At 45.7% G+C, this 18,055-nt stretch overlaps 2 protein-coding genes across 2 annotated transcripts; both read right to left on the reverse strand.

The window, feature by feature from the left end:
- Positions 1–613: 613 nt before the first annotated feature.
- Positions 614–7,115, reverse strand: LOC124483446. The gene is made up of 6 exons (XM_047043910.1): positions 7,040–7,115; positions 6,881–6,917; positions 4,541–6,713; positions 2,924–4,302; positions 2,690–2,795; positions 614–2,475 (listed from the first exon to the last, which is right to left on the reverse strand). The coding sequence occupies exons 1-6, from the start codon at positions 7,051–7,053 to the stop codon at positions 2,333–2,335; spliced, it is 3,852 nt and encodes a 1,283-aa protein (XP_046899866.1). The 5' UTR covers positions 7,054–7,115; the 3' UTR covers positions 614–2,332.
- Positions 7,116–7,369: 254 nt separating this feature from the next.
- On the reverse strand, positions 7,370–17,540 carry LOC124483455. Its single transcript, XM_047043924.1, has 10 exons — positions 17,387–17,540; positions 10,211–10,315; positions 9,781–9,972; positions 9,279–9,383; positions 8,850–9,041; positions 8,654–8,705; positions 8,446–8,556; positions 8,250–8,367; positions 7,929–7,944; positions 7,370–7,575 (listed from the first exon to the last, which is right to left on the reverse strand). The coding sequence occupies exons 1-10, from the start codon at positions 17,426–17,428 to the stop codon at positions 7,381–7,383; spliced, it is 1,128 nt and encodes a 375-aa protein (XP_046899880.1). The 5' UTR covers positions 17,429–17,540; the 3' UTR covers positions 7,370–7,380.
- Between the last annotated feature and the right edge of the window lie 515 nt (positions 17,541–18,055).

Here is an 18,055-nt window from a genome sequence, read left to right on the forward strand (position 1 = left end):
GACGAGATCATCCACAGCAGGACTGCCATGCAGCTAGCATCGGCCATCGGTAATATTTCAGCGAATTTGGGAAAGTTAGTGGAATTGGTACTAGTGTGTAGCATTAGTACTTTTAAAGATCTGAATACTTCTTCCACCACTGATGTTGTGAATTTGCCTCAGTAAAACATGGTGTTCTGCACTGATGCAGATGCTGTAGCCTACCTTTTGGTTAATAAAGCTAAAAGCGATTAGTTTGCAGTTGAACTGTGAATGCAGGGTATTCTGTTGCTTTGCTGTTCATAGTTACATTCCGTTCATAGTAATTGTTTTGAGGCTGTGGAGGCAAAGGGTTATATCTGGTATTCTTTCCACTTACATCTCTTATATACGTATATTGAATATATATGTTCTTTGCTAAAGCTAGCTAGCTTCCGTTTTGCTCATGCCGGAAATATTTAGAACTCGCGCGTTAGGGCTGATACTAGCACTGTAGGAATGTAAAAAAAAAAACACTGTACAGTTGGCTGTCTCAATGTGTGTGTATGTCAATTCACCTTATTTGCATGTGGACCATTTCTAGTAAAGCACCATTTAAAAAAAAGGGGGGGGGGGGGGGGGGGGGCTCACACAAAGAGCAGCCAATGGGCCCCTGACCACCTTAATCCGCCCCTGGGTATAACCTATACCAGACTTATTTATATTAAACTGTTTAGTTTAAATATGCATCTGTTGTCAGTGTCTTCCTATCGTTAGCTAACTCCCAAAACAATACAATCAGTTGAAACAACACAGCCTCAGAACATGGTGTCCCAAAGCTCCTTCCCCCAGGTGATAAATCAGGAAGTAAAAAAAATCCAGAAGATGACCATCCCAATTGGTCAATTGACCTTAGTCAGAAATATTTAGTAGTCTAGTCTACAGAACAGATAGCCATCAGTCCAACAATAAACCATCCCCCAACAGTTCCTAACACAGGACAACCTCTCAACCTACAAACCCGGCTTAATTATCTCTTCCTGCAAACAATATAGTGGTTGTTTCAGCATGTTTCTTATACATGAACCACATTTAACACATGAATTGTTGTTGAAGAAATGTCATTATCAGGTAAAAGCATCTGCTAAATTAATAAATGTAATACACAGAGACAGAGTCGATTAAGTCAAGGAAGCTTTATTGCTTGCTGGCGGCTGCAAGGACACAAATAGAAATGTTGTCTCAAAGCCAGTCTCCTTGCAAACCATTTACGGAACACAGTTTTCAATTGTCATTGCTCCTCATAAAGACATACAGTCATCATAAAACATGCAGTTGTCCTATGTCTCCTCTCATTGGCTAACTCCCTTGCATAGTGTATGTGTGTGCGTCTTTACGACATCAAGCCTGGTTGAAACACAATAGCAGCTGAATCTCTAGTCCTGGTGTCATAAAAGCTCCTATTTCCTTTACAAAAACAAACCCCCCAACATCCTGTAGTCTTGGGCAACACAGAGTCACAAATGCTCACCCTTCCCCCCACACAAGGTTTGTACGTTTATGTAAGCCTAGAGTTAACTTAGGGGTAGTTCCTCTCTGCACAAAAGGAATGTTGAACACAATATCATTTTATACAGAATGAAGGGTGACATTTTCACCTTCCACACACCTCGGTAGTGTGTTTCAAACTCGAGGGCGGCTGTGGCTCAGGGGGTAGAGAGGGTTGTCTCTTAATCGCAAGGTTGGCGGTTCGATCCCTGACTCCTCCTCGGTCATGTGCCAAAGTATCCTTGAGCAAGACTCTGAACCCCAAGTTATTCGCGATGGGCAGGCCGGTGCCATGCATGGTAGCTCGCTACCGTTGGTATGTGCGAGTGTGAGAATGAAAGGGAGGCAAACATTGTAAAGCGCTTTGAGTGCCGTTAAGGTAGAAAAGTGCTATATAAATGCAGTCCATTTACCAATCTGATAATTACAAAATAAGGCTATTTTTAAATTGGGGAACAATAACAACTATTCTGAAAAAACTCAAGTAGCATTCTCAAAATACAGAGTTTGGTCATGTGTGTGTAAAAGCTATTGTTGAAGCTAACTTTTACACTGATGTAAAGTGGTTGTGTACAATTACTGTAACAAATGCTAATCAGCCTCTCTGTGTGGCTGCAGTCCTGACATGGTGATGTCACAACCTTGTACACAAACAGCTTAACGATTACAAAGGAGATATAAACAAAATTCCAGTATTTTTTATTGGAATATACTAAAAACATGGTTACACAGAACTGAAGAAGAGGGAAGAAGCTACGGTTGTTGCCGTAGTGACAGGTTATCTCTCTTTGCCACTGCAGCCAGTTGAGTAAGCAGATGGCGTCCTCTACTGGTGAATATCCTTCACGCAGCCAAAGCAGAAAGCCCTGGAGAGAACTGCAGAGATTCCCCGGAAGAAAGCTTTTAAGGACTTTTTCTTCTTCTTCTTCTCCTCTCCTCCAGCAATGGAGGACTCACCAAGGTCTGGACCTGGACAGGAAACACCATCACACAACAGGGTATGACATAACACAATACTTCAGCACTGTGACCTCTTAAAAATTGTGTGTGTGTGTGTGTGTGCATATCTGTATGCCTGTGTGTGTGTGTGAGTGTTTGTGTGCAAGTCTGTGTGTGTGAAATGGTGGGAGAGCCAACTAAAGTTGGAAAGCCTAAATGAGTAAATATGCAGTCAGGATCTCACGTTCAGTGCTAAGGGGAGACACTTTGTTTCTCTTGAATAGTTTGCTTGTCTTTTTTCCCTTAGCAGCCACATTCTGTCCATCCTTAAGGAAAGTCTTCTCTTTCTTCTGTGTTTGGAAGTGAGAGCAAAGACACACAGATTCATTGAGATTGTCACATGTCGTCCCTTTTTATCGCTGACTCAGCTCAGGTCAGTTATACCTATTGCCAGTGTGTGGTGTTGTTTTCAGCTTACCAGTGCGAACCATTTCCGGAGGATGGGGGTGTCGGTCTTTCCCAAATGATGTCCCTCTGGGCTAGGGGCCTGAGCCGTGGAGCCCCTGGAGGTGGAGGAGCTGGTGGAGGATTTGGAGGACGAAGGAGAGGAGTGAACAGAGGTGGAAGAAGAGGAGTAGCAGGACCAGGAAGTGGAGGAGGATGAGAGGCAGGAAGCGAGTCTGCTGGCCTTTTCCAAGCCAGCAGACTCCATCTCAAGTCTTTCATCCAAACTTGTGTTGCTAATGAAGGGGCTGGAACTTCCACCAGCCTTTTCTAAGCCAGCAGACTCCATCTCAAGTCTTTCATCCAAACTTGTGTTGCTTATGAAGGGGCTGGAACTTCCACCAGCCTTTTCTAAGCCAGCAGAGTCCATCTCAAGTCCTTCATCCAAGCTCATGTTTGTGATGAAGGTGGTGGAATTTCTACCGGCCTTTTCCAAGCCAGCAGTGTCCATTTCAAGTCCTTCATCCAAACTTGTGTTGCTTATGAATGGGCTGGAACTTCCACCGGCCTTTCCCAAACCAGCAGAGTCCTCTGTGCTCTCCTTCTCCTCACAACTTGTTTCCAAATCATGACTCTCACCCGACACGGCAGAAGGCCGCCAAACCTCGGCGTGACGGCAGATCACCTTGGCGACATTCTCAGCCATGCAGACGATGCCTGCCCCTCCCTGGAGGGCGGAGTGGACCTGGGCCCTGTTGCTATCAGAACAGAGCATCAGCTCAGCGTAGGTCGTCTCAAACATGGCGTCTAGGGCATCGCCGCCACCGAAGAGCGGGTTCTGGGGTTCATGCTCCAGGACAAGGCCAATCCCGGCCTGGTTCCAGAGAAACCAGCCCACTTCTTGGAGGAGGACAGCCTCTATCTCCGAGTTGGTGGGGGTAAAGCAGGAACGAAGGGGCCCCTGGAGGGCCAGGCGTCCCACCAGCCTGTGCAGCAGGTCATGCAGCGTCTGGTGGTGCAGGGCGCTGGGCCGGGGGGGCATCAGGACATTCTCCTGGATCAGAACCTCCCCGGGCTGGAGGGAGGGGGTCTCAGAGGGGCTCGTGGGTAGGGAGGGAGGATCCTGGACCTCCTCAGGGAGGCCTGCAGCTGCATCATCTTCATCCTTCTCCTCTTCCTCGATCAATGCACCCTTGGAAAAGTCATTCATCTGGTAATCTGACCCTTCTTCCTTTTTGTGGAAATCATCAGGGTAGGCAGCATTTTGGTTGTTATCCATCTCAAGCTGGCCTACTTCCTGGTTGGTGAGTATTGAATCTGGCTCGAGACCTTCTGTTGTCACTTCCTGGTTGATTTCTTCAGAGGAGGAGCTGGCTAGGTTACCTACCCTGGTCATGGCTTCAGCATCAAGGCCTGGCACAAGAAAACACACTTTTAACTACACTATTACTATTATAGCTATTAACTATACTTTTCTCATAAAATATTTTGGCTATTAACTACAATATTATTATTATAGTTATTTACTGGACCTACACTCAGCAGAACTACAAAACTTACAAATCTGTCCTACAATAGCATGTCTTAGAATAGCATAATTACCAGGTCTTTTTTATCTAAAGATTTATCTAAAGTAAAAAAAATTCTCTACCTTTGCTGACAACGACCATGTTTTCTTGTGGGTCGTTGCAGGTCTTGTAAAGGTCACTTCCCGCCTGGGTAGTCAACACCTCACAAATGGCCTCCAACGCCCGCCTCTGGTCCTGGATGCAGGAGGGCTTCAACCTGCTCTGCAATCTTCTTCTACCCTCAACCCCATGCCTGGGGCCCGGCATCATCCCGCGGGACCAGTCCAGGGAGGGACAGTCACTGCTGTCACTGCTGCTGTCACTGCTGCTGTCACTGTTGCTGTCACTGCAGTCCGAGGACGCATCGCTGCAGGATGCACGGTGGTCGTCCGTGAGGTCTTCTTCGCCCAGCAGGTTCCCCATCAGGCCCTTGAAGGCCGTCTGGAAGAAATTGTACAGCAGAGGGGTGAAGAGCTCCTGGTCCAGACGTTCCTTGTCCTCCAGGTTCTGGAAGTTGGGCTTGGAGCGGCAATGGGGTGTCGAGGGGAGTCGTCCCACCCGGGTGTCCAGGAGAAGCTGATAAATGCGGCCAATCAACTGCTCAGAGAAGTGGTGGATCCTCCCCTGGAACATCCTGGTGCACATGCTGTGGGATGCCAGCAGGCGGCCCAGGTCGTACTCCGCCTGGTCGAACGATTTGACGGAGGAGCCTCCGTCGCGTTTGTCATTGTCATCGTTGGGGGAGGATCTGGAGGCCGAGTGGGCAATCCGCACGATGGTGTCCAGCATGATTTCAGCGGTGAGGCTGAAGTCTTGGCAGCTGGCAGCACTGCTAGCCTCGCTCCAGGCGCTAGTGCTCCTGGAGGAGTAAGGGGCGGTCTCCTCCTTCTTCTGAGGATCCTCCTCCTCCTGCTCCTCCTTGCTAGCACAGATGCACTTCACTGGTCGCTCCTGCTGGGTGTCAAAAGGGAGGTATTCCTGATTCCTGCTGCTCCTCCCGCTGCTGTTGCTGGTCCCCAAGCTCCTCCTCCTCCACAGGGCATCCAGCTCCATGGCAACGTCTCCTAGCAGGCTCTGGCTAACACACTTTACCACCATGGTGAAGGTCTTACTTCCAGGCTGCAGGAAGTCTGCCACCTCCACTTGCCCAATCAGCTGCTGGGCTGCGTGGAAGTTCTGCAGGACGTTGTGGATCACGTTGCAGGCCGTAGCCACACTCTGGAGCAGGGAGGCCTCATAGGCCTCTTGGGGCTGGGGCTGGTCCAGGGAAGAGCCTCCATCTGTGGGCTCCATCTCCTGGAGGAAGCCCCCCACCATCCTAACCAGCTCCAGCTTCTCCTCTGTGGGGACCACGCCCGGGCTGTGGAACAGGGCGTGGCGGGCCAGGATTCCAGAGAGGCTCTCCTTCAGGAAGCAGAGGGTCGGTGACATCACGCAGCTGGGCAAAGCCATCGCCTTTTTCATCTTTTCCGCCTCCGCCACGCTACCAATGAGGAAGGAGGCCCGCAGGGACACCAGCTCGTTGATGGCGTCGGTGTGGCTGTTGGCAAGGGCCTGAATCTTCTCCTTGGCGTCCTGCCAGGCGTTGCATATCAGGTCCTCGGAGATGCTGGTCACGCGGCAGTCCGACAGCAAGCAGCCGGGGCGGTGGAGTGCAAACTTCTCCAGCACATCTCCCATGACAGACTTGAAGAGCTCCTCCACACAGGCTGACAGCCTGTCCTCTGCATCGTGCTCTTGTGTATCCATCACCGCCTGCACCTTCAACAGAATCTCTGCCACGGTGAGGGATGCCGTGGCGAGGACGTCCTCCTCCTTGGGCCTATCAGAGTCCAACATCGGAGGCCTGCCACCCAGCAGCCTGCTCTGGGGCCTGGATCCCTGCCCTCCTATCAGCAGAGGGTGGAACCTCTCTGAGATCATTCTCAGAACGCCCTGGGGGACGTAGGGCTGGGTGGAGCCCAGAGAAGAGGCCTGGTCCTGGGGAGAATCAGCAGGGTTGAAACATACCATCCCAGTCAGAGAGCCAGTGACAGGCCTGGCTGGGGACAGCAGCCCTGTGGAAGAGGACCTGTCACTCTGGGAGTCCCAGCTGCTGTAGGAGATGGCGGCGGACAGCGGGCGGCCATCTTGGTCTTTGCAGATGTGGAGGACCTGGTAAAGGGCCATGGCGGGCAAGACCACCCCATTGGTCACCTTGAGAACCCACTCCATGACCTCCTCCGAGCGCTCCTGCAGCTCAGCTACGCTCTTGTTCTTAGAAGGAGGGAGAGAGGGAGGGAGGGAGGGAGGGAGGGAGGGAGGGAGGGAGGGAGGGAGGGAGGGAGGGAGGGAGGGAGGGAGGGAAATGTCATGTGGCAATACAGATACATGTGGTGACATGCAGACTGAGTAAAAGGAATTCACGTAAACATTTTATTTACCTTTCTCAACAGGACCCTGTTGATGATTTTCCAATGACTGTAACGAGAACAAGAACTGATGTTTGACATCACTTTACAGTACAGTACAACTGCCGACACATCGTAACATTAAGCTGAACAGGATACTAGTCTAAAGGGGACGTTTGGAGGAACACTCACGGGTGTGACATCATGGCCTCCAACACAGAAAGCTTGTCCCCGGTCTCCTCCAATGACAGAAGACTGGGTGTGGTGTCCCGGGTCACAGGGTCATTCAAGGTTGGAGGTGTAGAAGAGCCTGGAGACTGTGCCTCAGGTCGGCATGGGGGCAGCGGTAGAGACGGAGGTAGAGACGGAGGTGGAGACGGAGGTCCAGTCACCTGCAGGGAAGAAAAATACTTTAGTCACAGAAAAATAGCAAGTCACAGTAACAGAGCCAATATCAGAGATATAGGAGAGGCTGACGAAGATGGAGAGGAGGGGAGGAGCCTGGCTGGAGTCTGTAGTACCAGGGAGGTGGATTAAGGCCTTCTACTCACCACCATAGCTAGTCCTACCAGCTCGTTAGCCAAGGCTGAACGATAAGCCGCTCCAGCGTCCTCCACAACCCTCCAGGACTCTGCCAGGGGCCCCTTGTTGGCCCCTGTATCCTTCTCAGCTCCTGCAGCCTTCCTGGCAGCCTTGCTCTTGCGGCTGGGCTCCGGGCATCGAGGAGGCTTTAGCACCAAGTTCTGACATGATTATCTTGTTATTATTGCACTTCTACAATAGCATATTATATTTTAGATTATATTGATATTAGCTGATAAAATACAGACTCCCTTGTCTCCACCCACTGAAATACTGTTAGACTGCTGCACTTCTGAACCTTTATTATCTACTGTATGTTTGTATGTTGCTTTTGATCAATGTGAACAACATGAACAAAGTGTCAAATGTGTTGAGTCTCTCCAGGTATGTGTTCCTACCTGGAGGGGGTTCTGATCTTCTGAGAACATGTCATGTGGCAATACAGATACATGTGGTGATCAGACTGAGTAAAAGGAATTCACGTTAACATTTTATTTACCTTTCTCAAAAGGACCCTGTTGATGATTTTCCAATGACCAGGGGCGCCGCCAGGAATTTTGGGCCCCATGAAAAAAAAAATATTGTTAATATTTTTTGATCATTTCTATTAGTTGTTTCTATTTTTTGGGGCCCCTGTCAGTCAGGGGCCCTTAGAATCTTCCTAACTTTTCCCCCCTGTACGGCGCCCCTGCCAATGACTGTAACAAGAACAAGAACTGATGTTTGACATCACTTTACAGTACAGTACAACTGACGACACATCGTAACATTATGCTGAACAGGACACTAGTCTAAAGGGGATGTTTGGAGGAACACTCACGGGTGTGACATCATGGCCTCCAACACAGAAAGCTTGTCCCCGGTCTCCTCCAATGACAGCAGACTGGGCGTGGTGTCCCGGGTCACAGGGTCATTCAAGGTTGGAGGTGGAAAATAACCTGGAGACAGCGCCTCAGGTTGGCATGGGGGCAAAGGTAGAGACGGAGGTGGAGACGGAGGTGCAGAGGAATACGTACTCTCCCTTCCATCTGGTGTGGCTCTGCAGCCCAGGGGCCCGTGTGTTTCAGAGGCCGATGCTCTGATTGGTTCCACTTGGCGAGAGGAACTTTTGATTGCTGGAAGAACACCTAAAGGAAGAGCGGAGTCACAATTTGATTGGTGGATCCCTTCTCTTGACAGAAAGTGATCATTTAAATGTTGATACATTAATGAACAAAGACTCACAGTAGCTTGTCTGGGGGATGGGACGCAGCTTCGCACATGCACCACCAGTCACCTTAAGGCAAGAAACATACTGAGCAAGGCACAGTAACAGAGCCAGTATCAGAGATATAGGAGAGGCTGAGGAAGATGGAGAGGAGGGGAGGAGCCTGGCTGGAGTCTGTAGTACCAGGGAGGTGGATTAGAGCCTTCTACTCACCACCATGCCTAGTCCTGCCAGCTTGTCAGCCAGGGCTGAACGATAAGCCGCTCCAGCGTCCTCCACAACCCTCCAGGACTCCTCCAGGGGCCCCTTGTTGGCCCCTGTATCCTTCTCAGCTCCTGCAGCCTTCTTGGCAGCCTTGCTCTTGCGGCTGGGCTCCGGGCATCGAGCAAGCTTTGGCACCAAGTTCTGACATGATTATTTTGTTGTTATTGCACTTCGACATTAGCATATTGTATCAGAGATGATGTTGATATTAGCTGGTCAAATACAAACTCCCTTTGCTCTACCCACTGAAACACTGTTGGAAGTATGCACTTCTGAACCTTTATTATCTACTGTATGTTTGTATGTTGCTTTTGATCAATGTGAACAACATGAACAAAGTGTCAAATGTGTTGAGTCTCTCCAGGTATGTGTTCTTACCTGGAAGGGGTTCTGATCTTCTGAGAACAGCAGGGCAGGAAGCTTCAGTTCAGCTCCCAGAGCTGGCCGACAGGGCGCGAGGCGGTTGGTAGCGAGACAAGCAAGCTAGACACGCACACACACACACACAGACACACACAGACACACACACACGCCAAGTAAATTAACAGACGTATGAAAACACACACACGCACACAAACATAAGGATGAGTGAGAAGGGGCTAGCGGCGAAATACGGCGAGTGTTTTGAACAGAGATTATTTATTTATTTTCGAAAAATAAATGTTACTTTTACATATGAAATATGACTATTAAAAAGGTCTACACTTTTGGGGTAGGCTATTTGTGAAATACAACTGTCAAACGCAAAAGTAGCCTACTGAAACAATTTGGAAAAATGTAGTATCAGAGATATAGGAGAGGCTGAGGAAGATGGAGAGGAGGGGAGGAGCCTGGCTGGAGTCTGTAGTACCAGGGAGGTGGATTAGGGCCTTCTACTCACCACCATGCGTAGTCCTGCCAGCTCGTCAGCCAGGGCTGAACGATCAGCCGCTCCAGCGTCCTCCACAACCCTCCAGGACTCTGCCAGGGGCCCCTTGTTGGCCCCTGTATCCTTCTCAGCTCCTGCAGCCTTCTTGGCAGCCTTGCTCTTGCGGCTGGGCTCCGGGCATCGAGCAAGCTTTGGCACCAAGTTCTGACATGATTATATTGTTGTTATTGCACTTCGACATTAGCATATTGTATCTGAGATTATGTTGATATTAGCTGGTCAAATACAAACTCCCTTTGCTCTACCCACTGAAACACTGTTGGACGTATGCACTTCTGAACCTTTATTATCTACTGTATGTTTGTATGTTGCTCATTGATCAATGTGAACAACATGAACAAAGTGTCAAATGTGTTGAGTCTCTCCAGGTATGTGTTCTTACCTGGAAGGGGTTCTGAACTTCTGAGAACAGCAGGGCAGGAAGCTTCAGTTCAGCTCCCAGAGCTGGCCGACAGGGCGCGAGGCGGTTGGTAGCGAGACGAGCAAGCTAGACACGCACACACACACACACAGACACACACACGCCAAGTAAATTAACAGACGTATGAAAACACACACGCGCACACAAACATAAGGATGAGTGAGAAGGGGCTAGCGGCGAAATACAGCGAGTGTCTTGAACAGAGATTATTTTATTTTGTTTTCAAAAAAAGAAATGTTTCTTTTACATATGAAATATGACTATTAAAAAGGTCTACAGTTTTGGGGTAGGCTATTTGTGAAACACAACTGTCAAACGCAAAAGTAGCCTACTGAAACAATTTGGAAAAATTTAGTATTTTCGTCGATGTTTATCGACAGTCTAAATAGTTTAGGTTTACCAGACCTTCTGTTTAGGCCGCCGAAGTTTTTTATGTTTCGGGATGTCATCCATGTTTCTTTAAAGATGACAATCTAGGAAATACTCAAATAAATATACATTTTCCACAATAAATATACATTTCCACTACACTTTTCAACGAGAAAAAAAGTAGACGCGATTCGCTCCTTGCCTGCTGCATCAATGATTATAAATTTGTAAAGCGCGTCACAATCCCTGTCTGCCCGATTACGTCATAAAATGTCTATACACCATGGAGAGGGCCATGCGTCGTCTCTTCCTAAACAATGCGTTTTAGACAGAAAAGTGACATTTTTATTTGATCAATAAACAAAGTTTTCTTGCCGTCTATGTTTCATGCCGCAATGGCGCCACCTACAGGCTGTATGGATAAATGAACCCGTGGGAGTTATGTTCAGGGCCCAATAGACAGAAATAAACAACCATAGTCATTTTAAGTACTGGTTAAGTTATTATCAGCATTAGGCCTACTGTGTATAGACAGACTTCAGTCCCCACCCCACACATGCCAGATATGCCAAAGCAGTGCTATACTACATAGTCTACTCAAATACTGCTTAAAGGGGCAATTGACTGCAAAACCGATTTTACCTTGTCATTGTTGAAAAACGACAGTTCGGAGGGTAAACTGAACATACCGTGAATATCAAAGTCCATTGACACCTCTTTCCTATTCAAATCTCAAAAAGAAAAAAATTGGCTGTAAAACGCTAGCTTTTCAACAAAGCCACCGGTCCTACGTAGGACCGGTGATCGCCCTCTTATTGGCTCTGGTCTGTATCTTTGTCACGCCCCAGAATTTACATACAGACCAGTCCGAGGTAGCGTGTATCTCTGATACTAGTTTAGCTGCGCGCTGCTCTGTGTGGGCTACTTATAAGGAATTACAAAGAAGAACGTTTTGAATTATAACAAGGATATTGAAAATGGACCACGGTCTTAAATGCTGTGTTCCAGGCTGTACAGGGAAGGCTAACACTCAGTCTTCCCAAGGAGCCAAACATTCAACAGGCATGGCTGCTGTTGTCTATGAGAAGATCCCGGCGAAGTTCGCTCTGAACATTTCACCCAAGACAGTTTTGACAACCTTGGACAATTTCAAGCAGGATATGCTAGGAAGCTGAACTGTGCTAACAGTTATTAGCAATGCTAACGTTTCCTGTATATAGTATACCAGGTAGAATGCTAAATACGTTTCTACACACATCAAATGACTCTAGCTAGACTAGCTGTAGTCGGTATTAGAAGGGAAGCTTCCAAAAAAAAATAGCCAGAAAACGAACTGCAGTCTGGCTTATTGCTAACGCCTGTCCAGATAATCTATTTGAAAGAACTGGAGAAAGGCAGGTTATAGATACAGGATACGTTAGCATTGCTAGTAACTGTTACTTGTAACACCTAGACTGTAGGCATGTAAACAAGTTTAGCTTGCTAGTTAATGCAAGAGCATAGGTAGAATGTGTGATCATTTAGCCTAGTTTATTGGCAATGGGGCTACCCAGCTAACACATGACGTTGCGGCAACGTTGCCAGTAAGTGCTCAGTTGGTAACCCGCGACGTTACCTTCTGGCAACGTCGTGGCAACGTCGTAGCAACGTTATAAAGGGAATGTTGCCAGTTGGTCCCATGGGCAACGTTGCCACGACGTCGTTCCTTGGTCGGCTGGTTACGTTATTTTTAGACCAGTGGGCAACGTTGCCGCGACGTCGTATACCTTGGTCCGCTGGTTACGTTATTTTTAGACCAGTGGGCGACGTTGCCGCGACGTCATACCTTGGTCCGCTGGTAACGTCATTTCTAGGTCCGTGGGCAACGTTGCCGCGACGTTGTACCTTGGTCAGCTGGTTACGTTATTTTTTGGTCCCATGGACAACGTTGCCGCGACGTTGTACCTTGGTCGGCTGGTTACGTTATTTTTTGGTCCCATGGACAACGTTGCCGCGACGTTGTACCTTGGTCGTCTGGTTACGTTAATTTTGGTCCCGTGGACAACGTTGCCGCGACGTTGTACCTTGGTCGGCTGGTTACCTTATTTTTAGACCCGTGGACAACGTTGCCGCGACGTCGTCCCTTGGTCGGCTGGTTACCTTATTTTTGTCGCAGGACAACGGATCTTGAGTGCAATATAGTGGTTTATATATATAAATGTAGACACTGCATGTAATTCATGTGCTGCTCAGCCCCAGCAGGTCATTGGTCATCAATGTTCTCATATGCAGACACATCGTAAATTAAAAAAGACAGAATGTGGAATATAATTTAGTCTTTCATTCTTTACTATAAACATGTACAAAAGCAATCAATGTGTGATGAGTAACATGATTAAGCAAACATTATTTGTAGGCTATAGCACACCAAAGCTGTATGACACACAATGCAAATTTGTGCTCCAATAGTTTTGTAATAGGCCTACAAAATTGTTAAATGTGACCAAAAGGTAAGCGACTCTTAAGAGTTTCATTTTCAAAGACAAGTCATCACAGAATATTAAAATTCTTCCTTAGCAAACCTGCCCCTCAGTCTGCCCCTGAGCAACAACTTTGCGCATGCCCATTTCAAGGCATAGCTGAAACTGGGCTTCCTAAACAGTTTTTGCCGGGGTCCTACCGTCTTTCACACAATGGATTTTACCTGGAAATAAGTTACTTCAAAGGTGAGTTTCTTTACAGACATAGTTTTAAATATATAAACATATTTTTAGAAATTGGATGGGGCATATAGGTTTGAAATTGAGTTGTTTATAGCGTTATATCAGATTCACATTGTTTACGTTAGAATTTCGCTAGCTAGGTTAAACCCTCCAGAAAGTTGTTTTGAAATACTGAAAATGCATACATGTTATCAAAGTTTAGAGTCTCAAAAATCACCCTCAAAAGAATCAGTGAAAATAAAAGTTCAGAACTGTTAGAAAACCTTGTCCCAAAATAGTTTATTTAGTTAGCTAGCCCTGAATTTTCAAAGACGCTAGCGCGTGGCTGATCACGTTCACAGTCGGTCATGGCATGCACAGCAATGGCGTCTGTAAAAGTATCATGTCACTAATTCTTCCAATTTGTACATGACATTTTTTTTTTGGATAAGTGTATTCGTTTTAACCTTTAGATGCGTGAGTTCTAAATATTTCAGACACTTTCACCAGAGTACGTGAGTTATTTTTCCAAAACGGAAGGTATGTAGCTTTAATTAGCTTCCGTTACCTAGCAACCTAAGATAATACTCGTACCAATGCTACTACTTGCTAGTGTTACTTGTTAGCCTACTAATTGTACATTTTGAAGCCATACTGTAGTGTTTATCATATAGTTTCTGCCCATCGGAAAATAGTTGGTTGGAATGTTCAGAATCACACATGTGCGATGCTACGCTGTGGGGCCCTGCTTTCGAACGATCACATATGTGCGATGCTTCTTCTATATCAATATACTAATAGGCTACTATGTACGTAAACTACATTCCACTTTCATTTCTGTACAGGTGATCCGACCACCATCACAAGTACTGTGTCCCTTGGAAATTATGGTAAAGTAATGAATGACCGTTTATAACAGTGACAATAATTGTATGAGCCATGGCAACCCTAAAGGCTATGCTTTGAAGCAAAAGTATGACTTAAAACGTTTGCATCACCAGATGCCATACCTCTAGGTGTCAACTCTGGTCTGGTGGAGGAGAACCCATAGGGTGCCCCGGAAAACAGCTGGCAGCCAGGCAAGTGCAAATATAAGACACTCAAAAAAATACTCATACCATTGCCATTGTAAGGCATACCTAATTGTAAGGCATACTTAAGTTGTTCTGATCGTGGGGGGAAACATATTTGTCAAAACAACAAATGTTGTCTTACTAATGCTTTGTATACCCCATTCAGCTGTACCATCTTGGGCAAAGACCAATCAAGGTAACATTTGTTATGTACATCAATGTTACAGCTAATCTAGAAGAACCACAGTGTATGCCAATCATGCAAACTCTTGTAAACTTGTTTTACTTGTCTTTAATTACAGACACATTACAGGTTATGCTCCGGAAGATGGAGACATTGGAAGAGAACCAGCGAGAGGCTCTCCTGTTCAGGCGACCACAGGGCAGACACACTGAAGAGGTGCCAGTGATGGACCTACAGGTGGCCCAAACACAGGCTGAACTTCAAGACCTTGAGGAGCGCCTTAAGGTGCTGGAGTTGCGAAAGAGAGCGGTAAGTGTTTGGAGATCCCACAAACTATGGCTTACACGCATTCAACGTTCACATTGGTGCTGACAATAAGTTCATGACTTCTAATTCCAGACGCTGTGATGAAGTAGAAGACGGGACTGGGAGAGAAAGCTGTGGAGCTCCGCATAGAGGAAACACTCAAACACACCCCGGCAGCCCATTCAAAACCAGCCAGGTGAATGAATCATGTTTGCAACTTCCATATCCAATCTTTCACATGGCTATGACACAAATCTAGAATCACATAATATTTTAATTGATGACGTATATTATTTTAGATGTGATTTTTTTAATGACTTGTATAGCCCCTTTTCACACGTGCGATTATGTTAATCGAACACTAACTTATTTTGTGCTTCCTTGTCAGGGCCAACAGACAGAACTCATAGCGGGGACTGGAAGAAGATTTTAATTCATTTTTTGCACTTTGTTTGTTTGGCACTTTTGTTTTGCAGTGTTTGTTTTGCAGTGTTTTTTTCTTTGCAGTGTTTGTTTTGCAGTGGCACTTTTTATCACGTATGTATATATTTTGGCCATTTTAGTTTTTTAATTGTAAATGTTACATGCATACTTTGTGCATTGTCATTTTAGCAGACGCTCTTATTTACAGTAAGTACAGGGATATTCCCTGGAGGAAAGTAAGGTGAAGTGCCTTGCCCAAGGACACATCATTTGGCAACCTTCTGATTTAATAGCCTGATTTCCCAACCGATCAGCCATCTGACTCCCCTTTAGTATAGGTAGACCACATATTTAGGATTCCTATATGGTGAATGTATATACCTTCCTGCCAAAGTAAATTCCTTGTCTGTGCAAACTTTCATGGCGATTAAAACACTTTATGATTCTGAAATGCTGCCTCGTTTATGATTTAGCTTGAGTCAGGCTACACATCACACAAACATATTCCTCCTAACGTTGGCTATCTATTATACCAAAACAAGTAGCCTTCTGGGCAAATGAGGTCTGCATATGAAATATAGGTTACTTCATAATTAAGTAAATTGTTGACGTTGCAGTTACGGACTAGCAACGTCACAAAATTACGTTGCTAGGAGGTCGCCGTTACGGACTGGCAACGTCACAAAACAACGTTGCTAGGAGGTCGCGGTTACCGACTGGCAACGTCGGAAAATAACGTTGCCACGACGTCGCGGTTACGGATTGGCAACGTCCCAAAACAACGTTGCTAGGAGGTTGCGGTTACCGACTGGCAACGTCGGAAAATAACGTTGCGACGACGTCGCGGTTACGGACTGGCAACGTCAGAAAATTACGTTGCTAGGAGGTTGCGGTTACGGACTGGCAACGTCGGAAAATAACGTTGCCACGACGTTGCGGTTACGGACTGGCAACGTCGGAAAATTAACGTTGCCACGACGTCGCGGTTACGGACTGGCAACGTCACAAGATGACGTTGCGGCAACCTACTGGCGCCCCACAGATGCACGGTCCCGCAACGTCGCCAAAGACGTTGCGGCAACGTATGTTTGGTCATCGCGTGACGTTGCGACAACGTCAGGGCAACGTAAATGTGTTAGCTGGGTAACGTTGATTCATGTTCCTGACTGTTTCATTCAAATAAATAACCTGTGTAATGAAAATCTACAATTCACGATGCATGTTTGTCCAGATCTTTGTCATGTTATTTTACAGCAAGATATCTAGAGCTAGCCTAGCTAGCTAACTGAAGCCGTGTAGAATCACGATATGGTTTGGTTGCTAAGCTGTACTGTAGCCTAACGTTCTACCCACCTAAGTCAATCCAGTTTGCTTCAACAACAGAAGTGGAAACAAGTAATGTTATCATTTCAAATGATATATAGTCAATCTGTTGAAAACAGTGTTGTGTAGACACAATAGGTTTATTTGCGCGTTTTTATTTCAAGTCTCCAACTTCGGTGTTTCAGCAAGTGCTGCTGTTGGCCGTGTTGCGTTTTTGCTCCCAGCTTCACTCGTTGATAACCAACCAATCAGCGCGCAGCTTATCTAAATATTAATGAGCATACCATAAAAGGAGAAAAGCTAGTGGTTTTTCCCGGGAACATTTCAGAGGATCTGTCAGAGGGCATAGAACAGCACCCGGGCCATTTTCAACCCAACCAATGTTACATACCCTATTCGGAGACCTTAAGGAACAGTGTGAAATACCCAAAAAACCCAGTCAATTGCCCCTTTAAAGATACTGCTTGAAACCAACAACAAGCAACTGAATAGAGTTGTAACAGTAATACTGATTGACATTCAAATAGATTGAGACTCGTGCTCGACAGATTGGTTGGTTAAACAGGAAATATGCAAGGATATTTACTTTGTGTTTTACCTTGTCTAATACTGCATCTGAGGATTAGGCTATCTGTAACTATGATGTCGAATCGATACGATTAACGATACTGAACACTGCATTCACCTACTGATTATTATTATTTTAAATGACAAAATTAAGTATTTTCTTCGATGTTTCTCAACAGTTTAAATTATTCATTTAGGTTTACATACTTACCTTCTGTTCGTTAAAGTTTTTAATGTTTTCGGTTTCATCCATGTTTTTTTAAAGATAAAGAACTAGGAAATACGAATATAAATTTACATTTCCACTACACTTAGAAACGAGGAAAAAGTAGAATCAAAAGCTTTTCGCTACTTGTCTACAGAGCATAAATAATAAACAAAGGTTTTCTTGCCATCTGTTTCATGCCGCAATGGTGCGACCTAGAGGCTGTATGAATAATGAAACTATAGCGGCATTAATGTATTTGAAGCACTTCAAAGGATATTAAAATCATGTTTCGTGTATTATTGCTAATTCATAATAAGTATTTTGTGCAGAAACTTTTATCTTAAGTAGTGGGGTGTGGAAAAAAACGGGTTGTTGTTGAATGTTGAATGTTTATCTTGTTTATTGTTAAGAAAACAACAACTGTCTCTTTGGTCAACTAAATGTAATTTACAACTGAAGAGTCTCCTTACTTACAAAATGAGAACAATTTAAATGTTTTATACAGTATGATACAAGACATGCTGCATCTAATTATGTACATAGAAATTATTACTCTTGAAATTCTATTAGTCTTCATCATAAACATATCACACTTCATTAACGTCTTGTAGCTTACAAACATTTTATTTACAAGAACCTTCACTGTGAAAAGCAATAACATGTTACATGTTG

Source organism: Hypomesus transpacificus, chromosome 21 (assembly GCF_021917145.1).
Source record: "Hypomesus transpacificus isolate Combined female chromosome 21, fHypTra1, whole genome shotgun sequence".
Classification (NCBI taxonomy): domain Eukaryota; kingdom Metazoa; phylum Chordata; class Actinopteri; order Osmeriformes; family Osmeridae; genus Hypomesus; species Hypomesus transpacificus.

Bases quoted from the DNA above. Each gene is read 5' to 3' on its own strand.
- LOC124483446 (XM_047043910.1), bottom strand. The intron at 6,714-6,880 runs GTAAATAAAATG...CCTCCTTCTAAG, and splicing joins ACAGGGTCCTGTTGAGAAAG to AACAAGAGCGTAGCTGAGCT. The intron at 2,796-2,923 runs GTAAGCTGAAAA...TTCCAAACACAG, and splicing joins TCCGGAAATGGTTCGCACTG to AAGAAAGAGAAGACTTTCCT.
- LOC124483455 (XM_047043924.1), bottom strand. From the start codon at position 17,428: ATGGATGAAACCGAAAACATTAAAAACTTTAACGAACAGAAG. The intron at 10,316-17,386 runs GTAAGTATGTAA...GTGCGTGTCTAG, and splicing joins AAAACTTTAACGAACAGAAG to CTTGCTCGTCTCGCTACCAA. The intron at 8,368-8,445 runs GTACGTATTCCT...CGCTGTCTCCAG, and splicing joins CACACCAGATGGAAGGGAGA to GTTATTTTCCACCTCCAACC.